Raw genomic sequence first — 9,886 nt, forward strand, 5'->3', positions numbered from 1 at the left:
AAATGTCCCCCCCCCAATATATTGATATGAAAATATAAATGTGCTACACTACGACAGGCAACCACGCACGCTGTCCGGAATTACCCCCCCCCCCCCAATGTTGACTCCATGGCTTCGGCCTTGCTACCCATGTTCCACATTTACTATAAGATTTACTTATATCTGCTCCTTCTATAAGTACAATAAATAGACATCTGTAAAACCAGAGTACATTTCAATATTATGCTTTAAAACCATGTAATGTATTGAATACATGTAGCCTATAATCCATGTAATGTATTGAATACATGTAGCCTATAATCCATGTAATGTATTGAATACATGTAGCCTATAATCCATGTAATGTATTGAATACATGTAGCCTATAATCCATGTAATGTATTGAATACATGTAGCCTATAATCCATTTAAAATGCTGGTGAATAGGGACATGGTTAGACAATGAACCAGTTCAAACTAGTTAGATTCTAATGTAATAATAAACACCTTGCCTGTATGGCAGGTATGTACTTGTTTGATGTAATTAAGTTTTGATAAAATAAAGGTGGCTTCCACGTCCGATAATGTACTCGGAAGGGGTCATCAATTTTTACCCTGAGTTCACTGTCATAACATTGTCAAAACATTTAATATAAGTATTTACAGACAAGGCACAAAAGATCCCTACTCGAACTGATGCGCTATTTTGAATTCCCCTCCACCCCCCGTCCCCTCTCCCTCTCCCTCCCTCCCACTTTGCCCCTCCTACACAACACTTTTTGAACGCTCTTTAAAGGCTGGAGGAGAGAATACTGCACTCATATGACAAACCAAACGACGGGGTTTACAACCACATTCCAGCCCAGGATCTATTTGGGATTATAGAACACATCCTCCGTAATAAATATTTCGTTAATTTCGATTGAAGAAAAATTTCGCGGACAAGAGAAAGATTAGGATGACACAGTTTTGATTGTCTAGGTAACATTAACATAAGTTAGTATATTACTGGCGAGGCGAACAATTGTTCACGAGCATCGTGCTTTGCTTGAATTGCCATGCACGAAGGTTAAAAAAAGAAACATTGGAATCCATGCTGTCGTTCAAAGAGGTACGTTGATACATTGATATTTCATATTTCTAACTTTTTTGTGCTACAATCCAGGACAGACGCAGCTCTGTTTTGAATGATCAGACGCTCTTCATAACGTCCTCAGAGTAACGGCGTTCGAACTTTTATTGTGCTTTTGATGCCGTCTTGAGCGATGCAACCGTTTTCGCTTTTTGAGTACATTTCCCCGCATCTATAAATATGTCTTGATATGTCAACGTTACACCCAGATAATGAATAGTTAGAAGATTAAGTATAGATTACAGACCTGTTGTTTTTGCTTTATCCTCAGAACCCTGTTCGTTATTATTTACATTTGGCAGACGCTCTTATTATTATATCTAACAAATAGCTAAATGCCATGTTTTGTATGATCATAGACGCTCTTTACTGTGACAGATGTGGCTCACTGTAACACTTAAATAAATAGAAGATACCTTAATAGTTACTTTACTTTTGTTTTAAGGATTCAATGAAAATGTCTGTCTGCACTCACGAGAACCGCAAGTCGAGAGGCAGTAGTGAGTCCATGAACATCTTCCTGTTCCACAAGTCCTCTTACGCCGACAGCGTCCTCATGCACCTCAACTCCCTGCGGCAGCAGCGGCTGTTTACCGACGTCCTGCTGCATGCCGGCACACGCTCCTTCCCCTGCCACCGCGCCGTGCTCGCGGCCTGCAGCCGCTACTTCGCTGCAATGTTCAGCGGTGGGCTACGGGAGAGCCAGGCCAGCGAGGTGGACTTCCGGGACTCGGTCCACCCCGAGATTCTGGAGCTGCTCCTGGACTACGCCTACTCTTCACGTGTCGTCATCAATGAGGAGAATGCAGAGTCGCTCCTTGAGGCCGGAGACATGCTGGAATTCCAGGACATCCGAGACGCGTGTGCAGAGTTCCTGGAGAGGAACCTGCACCCGTCCAACTGTCTGGGGATGTTGCTCCTTGCCGACGCGCATCAGTGCACTAAGCTGTCCGAACTCTCCTGGGGAATGTGCCTTGGTAACTTCCCGGCCATCTGCAAGACGGAAAACTTCCTGCGGCTGCCGAAAGACATGGCAGTCCAGCTGCTGTCGCACGAGGAGCTGGAGACGGACGACGAGAGGGTTGTCTATGAAACCGCCCTCAGCTGGATAAACTACGACCTGGAGCAGCGCCTCTGCCACCTCCCGGAACTCCTGAGGGCTGTCCGGCTGGCACTGCTGCCCGCCATCTTCCTCATGGAGAACGTCTCCACAGAGGAGCTGATCAACGCCCAGGCCGAAAGCAAACAGCTGGTGGACGAGGCCATCCGCTGCAAGCTCAGGATCCTGCAGAACGAGGGCGTGGTCACCAGCCCGCTGGCCCGGCCACGGAAGACCAGCCACGCCCTCTTCCTGCTGGGCGGACAGACCTTCATGTGCGACAAGCTCTACCTGGTGGACCAGAAGGCCAAGGAGATCATCCCAAAATCCGACCTGCCGAGCCCCAGGAAGGAGTTCAGCGCCTGCGCCATCGGCTGCAAGGTGTACGTGACAGGTGGGCGGGGCTCCGAGAATGGGGTCTCCAAAGATGTCTGGGTGTACGACACGTCCCACGAGGAGTGGTCTAAGGCAGCTCCCATGCTGATTGCTCGGTTTGGCCACGGTTGTGCCGAACTCAAAAACTGTCTTTACGTGGTGGGCGGACACACGGCTGGCACCGGCTGCCTCCCGGCCTCCCCCTCCGTCTCCCTCAAGCAGGTGGAGAAGTACGACCCAGTCAGCAACCAGTGGGCCATGGTGGCCCCTCTCAGGGAAGGGGTTAGCAACGCAGCCGTCGTCAGCGTGAAGCTCAAGCTGTTTGCGTTCGGTGGCACTAGTGTTACCCACGACAAGCTCCCCAAGGTGCAGTGTTACGACCCTCAGCAGAACCGCTGGAGTGTCCCGGCCTCCTGCCCGCAGCCCTGGCGCTACACCGCTGCCGCTGTCCTCAACAACCAGATCTTTGTCATGGGAGGGGACACCGAGTATTCTGCGTGTTCGGCATACAGATTCAGCAGTGACAGCTACCAGTGGACCAAGGTTGGAGATGTGGCGGCCAAGCGGATGAGCTGCCAGGCGGTGGCTTCCGGAAATAAACTGTTTGTTGTGGGCGGGTATTTCGGGACCCAGCGGTGTAAGACCTTGGACTGCTACGACCCAACGCTGGACGCTTGGAACAGCATCACGACTGTGCCCTACTCCCTGATCCCCACTGCCTTCGTCAGTACCTGGAAACATCTACCGGCCTAACCTTTTCAGAGTAGGTGGGCTGACACAGCCAGCAGTTTAGACTATTAACACCTCAACACCTCCAAATCTGTCCATGAATCCAACAGCACATATTGAGCACACAGAGTGTATTTACGACAGATATCAACCACATACAGCGAATAACCCAGATAGCAGATGACCATTCAACCATGGTGTAGGAGAGCTTTCATAGCCTGCAGCCTCAGTGCCAACCGGAGGGAGCAGAGGTCATAAGCGTTCCCTGGGTGAGGTGGTGGTTTGTGTCTTGTGTTCTGCAGATCCCTTAGGTACTAACTGGGGAAGGGGAGGCGGGGGAGGGTCGTTTTGAAGTCTTTGGCGGCGGCCTTTATTGTTTATTGAAGTGAGAGTCCTGGGTGGGCTGAGATCCACGAGGACACAGCATGTGTGTGAGGGGGAGAGGGAGGGAAGAGAGGGGGAGGAGGAGAGGGGGAGGAAGAGAGTTGGAGGGTCACTGCTCTGTCCCTGACAGAAAGCAGAGCGCGCTCTCAGAGGGGGTCTTTGTTGCTCTGGGAATTCCCTCTCCCTGGACAGGCGTTCCTCACTACCTCCGAGCCTCACACCCAGACAGGCTGGCTTTTGTCCAAGCTGTTTGATTAGGAGGTAATAAAGGACAGAGGTGGCGTGTTTGTCAGCCATCACTGGTCGCTAATGGTTATTGTCCCCCGTTTCCTTATTAAAGGAGATGCTGTTTATTGGAAAGTCTGCTCTTATGAAACTTTTTCCCAGTAAGATGCTTGCATAAATAAATCTTGTGCAGACTTTATGTTTGTTTAAAGTCCAGGTTGAGTTTCTCATGCTATGTGATGTCTCATCATTGTATAAAGATGTAGCCCAAAAGATCCTCTGAACTGCCTTGAGCACCATAAGGACCAGGAAAGACCTTGCTTAACTTCCTGTGGCTGTTAGCACTCACCACCAAGACAGCAAGCTGACTTAGATTACACACAGGAAGCGGTCCTTTGTCCAGAGGTTTTCCCAAGCCTTGTGAGAGAGAGGGGGTAGGAGAGGGAGAGAGAGGGGCGGGAGAGAGAGAGTGGGGGGAGAGGAAGAGATGTGACCAACGGAGGAATAATGTGTTAGTCTGTTACTCTGCAGAGGAAAGACGAGTGAGAGAGAAACTCCATGGCGACCTGGCGGCCTCTGGAATGTTCCCCACCTATGCTGGGCGATAAATCCCAGCCGCGGTGGGCCCATTGAGAGGGTTATTAATGTGTTTAGAACAGCCCCATAGACACTGGACTGGGCCCCATCAGCAGGTTTATTACCCTTCCAACCAGGAGAGCTGGTCTGGGGAGGATCTGGGAAGTCTTTAAGTATCCCTGTCCGCCTCTCTCTTTATCTGCATGTCTCTGTACCTCTCTCTGCCAACTCCTGTTCACTCACTTCCTATATTCTATCATGGTCACTCCATCCGCCACTGCCTAAAAAGCTCTTGATTTTTTCTTTGCTTGTTGTGTAACTCCTTTTCAGTGGTAGACCAGAGCTTTCAGAGTTCAGGATAATGTGCTTTTTATGTAAAGAACAAATTCACAGTAGTTTTTTGGGGAAAATTTGTAATGAAACACAACAAATTAGCATTCATAACAATTTTTTATGGGTTAGTATCGGAACTAAATAGACTCTTGTAGACGGCTAAAGATTAGAAGATGGAAGAATTAACGTTGGAGAGCATTAGAAACGTGCTGGGATTTGTCATGTTTGCGTGACCTTTTCTGCTTTGTCCATCTCTCCTCAGGCCTCCCAAGAGAAGAAGAGAGGAGGAGCAGGAGGAGCAGGGGGGGAGGTGGAGGAGGAGCAGGTGGGGGAGCAGGAGGAGGAGCAGGTGGGGGAGCAGGAGGAGGAGGAGCAGGTGGGGGAGCAGGAGGAGCAGGTGGAGAGCACAGCTCAACACGCAGAACCGGAGAGTCAGTGAGGAGTGAGATCATGTCAGGTTTACATAAAGGATGAAACTATCTTTTAGTTTATTGAGACTGATCCCATCATTCCTTACTTTATCAGTGGCAGTACTGTTATGTTAGGCGTCAAGTAACAGAGGGTTAATTTATAGGGCTGTTTCAGTCCGTAACTGAATGAGGAAGCGTGTTAGTAATGGGTGGCTAAAATGAGGAATGTGTTTGACTGGATCTGTTGTGCTCTGGGTCATCATCCTGATCAGTCACCAGTAACCAGACTAGTCTGGACCGGTCCAGGCTAGTTCCTGGGAGGAGACCGGCTTCAGTGTGAGACCTGTCAACAGTTCATTGATCCAAGGATCTTGCAGTTATTGAACGTTTCCTTACTGTGGACTTATACCATAAACACGTGTCACCAATGTAAATTGGTTAACTCACACCTCAAGTATAAATACTGTCCCCCCTTCCAGTGAAAAGCTATATTTCCATTGGCGTAGCTGGCGAGTTTCTGGCCAGTAAACGCTGTGAGGAAGTGAACTGAGAAGCAACGCAACTACGCCTGTTACACACGTGAACACTAGCGAGATCCTCATTCTGCCTACGAGCAGGACCAAGTCTGGGGAAGCTCATCTGGGAACAGACCAGAGACCAGCCTACAGATCAGCCAGAGACCAGCCTACAGACCAGCCAGAGACCAGCCTACAGATCAGGAACTCAAGAAAACACGTTTCAGACACACAACTCTGCAACTGAATGTTTTTGAAAGAATGCTTTTTCTTTAACAGAATGTAGTTTCCCTTCTTCTGGCTGCTTGTGTTGATTTACACATTAAGTTAACTTGGTTTTTGTGTTGTTACTTGTAATTGTTTGCACATTTGCTTCTGACCCAGCAACATGTACCTCAACATGTTAATATTGAGGATTTGCCAAATTCTATGTAAGGCCTGGAGGAACAGAAGATCTGTTTCAGAACATTTTCAAGAACTACTTCTCTTTGTTCTCTTGTTACCGCGGGAACTGAGGTCTATGGGATTTCTCATCCTCATGATGAATGATTACACAGTGACTATAGGTAGATTAACAGAGTTTCCTAAATAAATTACATGTCATATATATATAGAATCCTTATAAACAATATCTATAAAAGTCTTGAAAGTTGGTTACTTCCAATTTGTGTTCTCGTATACAAGTCAGAAATGTAGACACCTGAGTGTTGTTGATGGTTAAATATGTAACATTTTGCAACTTATAAAAGAAGAACAGTTTTGTTTCTCTATTTGGCTTGATAGGAATCGTCTTGCTAGTCTTGTAATTTGTGTTATAGTTTGACTGCGTGTCTTCTAAGCACTACTGCAGAGTGAATCACTAGTACACTCCTTCCTGTTTAACAGTGTAATACACAGTGGAAACTCTAATCATTTTGCTTAAACTTTTAACAGACGTTTCCATTTCATTTTCTATTTGTTTAGGGAGTTTGTTTTATTTGTGTTTTCCCAAAAACATTTGGTGGCGTTTGTTCAGAGCTGGGTTGGCTTTCTTGATATTCTAGTGGCATTGTGACGCACCCTGATGTATATTTACGTATGACTTGACTGCTTACGGATGTTATTGATATTAAGATATTTTGTTGTCTGCATAAGGATGTGCTATCAGGAAGTGAAACATGGTACAGGAGACAGGACATGTTATGTTTGTATACATTCCATTTTGTCAGACAGAATTCTCCATTTTGTACAAGTGTATTTTTTTTTCACAATGTGAAATTCATATTAAAAATAAGAGTTTTTCCTCTTCAATGTAAAAGCTGAGTTTAGTGTGTTCTTGGTTATTTGCGAAACCGTGAAGGGGAGCGTGAGTTTAAATAGTTACACACCTCATAAACATGACACACTGAATGGCAGCATGGCTCACTGATGTGTCAACTCGATTGAACACAAAATACATTTATTTGTAATTGTTTTTTAAATGGTTTTGGTTCCTCCTTCAATGTCCCATGCACACAAGCCACAGTCATGTACAGGTGTCATCACATACCAGAGTCATGTACAGGTGTCATCACAAGCCACAGTCATGTACAGGTGTCATCACATACCAGAGTCATGTACAGGTGTCATCACAAGCCACAGTCATGTACAGGTGTCATCACAAGCCACAGTCATGTACAGGTGTCATCACATACCAGAGTCATGTACAGGTGTCATCACAAGCCACAGTCATGTACAGGTGTCATCACATACCAGAGTCATGTACAGGTGTCATCACAAGCCACAGTCATGTACAGGTGTCATCACATACCAGAGTCATGTACAGGTGTCATCACAAGCCACAGTCATGTACAGGTGTCATCACAAGCCACAGTCATGTACAGGTGTCATCACATACCAGAGTCATGTACAGGTGTCATCACAAGCCACAGTCATGTACAGGTGTCATCACAAGCCACAGTCATGTACAGGTGTCATCACATACCAGAGTCATGTACAGGTGTCATCACAAGCCACAGTCATGTACAGGTGTCATCACAAGCCACAGTCATGTACAGGTGTCATCACAAGCCACAGTCATGTACAGGTGTCATCACAAGCCACAGTCATGTACAGGTGTCATCACATACCAGAGTTAATACAAACAGCTACATTCTGACAGGTTCTGGAAGTATCTGAATCAGGTAGAAATACCAGTTCACCTTGTTCCAGAGGGTTCACACACACACAGCACCAGATACTCAGAACACCCAGGTGATGACAACTAAAAATAACACGACACAAATGCTGCATCATCGCACACTTGATCTCATCTGGGATAGTTTCCCATGTGGATTAAGTTTCTGACTCAGACACAAACAATACAAGTAATGTGAGAGAGGAGCAGACACAGGAAGTGTTCTGAGCTAAAGGACACAGCAGACAGGAAGTGCTCTGAGCTAAAGGACACAGCCGACAGGAAGTGCTCTGAGCTAAAGGACACAGCAGACAGGAAGTGCTCTAAAGGACACAGCAGACAGGAAGTGCTCTAAAGGACACAGCAGACAGGAAGTGCTCTAAAGGACACAGCAGACAGGAAGTGCTCTAAAGGACACAGCAGACAGGAAGTGCTCTAAAGGACACAGTAGACAGGAAGTGCTCTAAAGGACACAGCAGACAGGAAGTGCTCTGAAGGACACAGCAGACAGGAAGTGCTCTGAGCTAAAGGACACAGCAGACAGGAAGTGCTCTGAGCTAAAGGACACAGCAGACAGGAAGTGCTCTGAAGGACACAGTAGACAGGAAGTGCTCTGGAGGACACAGTAGACAGGAAGTGCTCTAAAGGACACAGCAGACAGGAAGTGCTCTAAAGGACACAGTAGACAGGAAGTGCTCTAAAGGACACAGCATTCACCCTTGTCTTCATCTCTGAAAGGATGACTTAAGAAGAGAGCCTTCAGGAGAGATGGCTTGAGGGTGGTATTTAAACAGAATATAGTCCAAATCTGTTAATCTGTGCGTTGGTTACCAACCCACAGTGCTGCAGGGTGGAGCTTCCACAGGGGACAGCAGTGATGCAGGGTGGAGCTTCCACAGGGGACAGCAGTGCTGCAGGGTGGAGCTTCCAGAGGGGACTGCAGTGCTGCAGGGTGGAGCTTCCACAGGGGACAGCAGTGCTGCAGGGTGGAGCTTCAACAGGGGACAGCAGTGCTGCTGGGTGGAGCTTCAACAGGGGACAGCAGTGTGTAGCAGTGGTCCTCTGGTTCTGCCCAGACCACATGGTTTACTCATAACGTCCCTTCAAAACCCCCACAGGGATGCTTGCTGTCTGGACCAATGAATCTGCACAGGAAGTGGAGTTTCCTGCCAGTGAGGAATGCTAACAAGCTCCCTAAAACACAGCCCAGGGAGGGGCCACTGCTCGGTACTCCAGTCTCTCAAGGTGGGGACCCATCAGGGTGACCATCTTAGGATCAAAGGGTCTGCAAACTGAATTCATTATTATTATTATTATTATGTTATCTAATTTAGGGGGACAAAAATATCTGACAGAAGAATATGTACAAAGGGCCATTTCAGGACAGTGCTCCTGAGCCCTATGTCTCTCTCTCTCTTTCTCTCTCTCTCTCTCTCTCTCTCTCTCTGGCAGGGCATGAGAACAGTGCTGGGTTTGGAGAGGAGACATCGTGAGAAATAACAATCAGAAGACGACTGACTCAGGACTGAAATCACACCCAGTTTCTTCTGAGGAAGTAGGTGGAGGGAGGTGAATTGTGTGTGTGTGTGTAAATATGTGTCTGTGTCCTTCTGCATGTGTGTGTGTGTGTAATAATGTGTCCGTGTCCTTCTGCATGTGTGTGTGTGTGTGTGTAAATATGTGTCCGTGTCCTTCTGCATGTGTGTGTGTGTGTAAATGTGTGTCCGTGTCCTTCTGCATGTGTGTGTGTGTGTGTAAATGTGTGTCCGTGTCCTTCTGCATGTGTGTGTGTGTGTGTAAATGTGTGTCCGTGTCCTTCTGCATGCGTTTATCCAGTGTGTGAGGGGTGTGACTATCTATTCAAGACTCCAACATGAGCTGTCAATTCATCCCTAATCTCTTTCGCCTCACAAGCATCTGTCAATAACAAAGGTTTGAATGCGGGCTGGAGAGGAGGGTGTGGGAGACGGCTTA

At 47.2% G+C, this 9,886-nt stretch overlaps 1 protein-coding gene across 2 annotated transcripts; it reads left to right on the forward strand.

The window, feature by feature from the left end:
* Positions 1 to 789: 789 nt before the first annotated feature.
* On the forward strand, positions 790 to 5,134 carry LOC124469477 (ectoderm-neural cortex protein 1-like). Of its 2 annotated transcripts, none has more exons than XM_047022803.1 (3): positions 790 to 1,090; positions 1,557 to 3,348; positions 5,095 to 5,134. In XM_047022803.1, the coding sequence occupies exons 1-2, from the start codon at positions 1,073 to 1,075 to the stop codon at positions 3,336 to 3,338; spliced, it is 1,800 nt and encodes a 599-aa protein (XP_046878759.1). In that variant the 5' UTR covers positions 790 to 1,072; the 3' UTR covers positions 3,339 to 3,348; positions 5,095 to 5,134. The 2 variants fall into 2 exon arrangements, with proteins under 2 accessions (XP_046878759.1, XP_046878760.1); XM_047022804.1 differs by having other exon boundaries at positions 1,557 to 3,352; positions 5,095 to 5,129.
* Positions 5,135 to 9,886: the final 4,752 nt, after the last annotated feature.

The sequence above is a fragment of the Hypomesus transpacificus genome, chromosome 7 (genome assembly GCF_021917145.1).
Source record: "Hypomesus transpacificus isolate Combined female chromosome 7, fHypTra1, whole genome shotgun sequence".
Taxonomy (NCBI): domain Eukaryota; kingdom Metazoa; phylum Chordata; class Actinopteri; order Osmeriformes; family Osmeridae; genus Hypomesus; species Hypomesus transpacificus.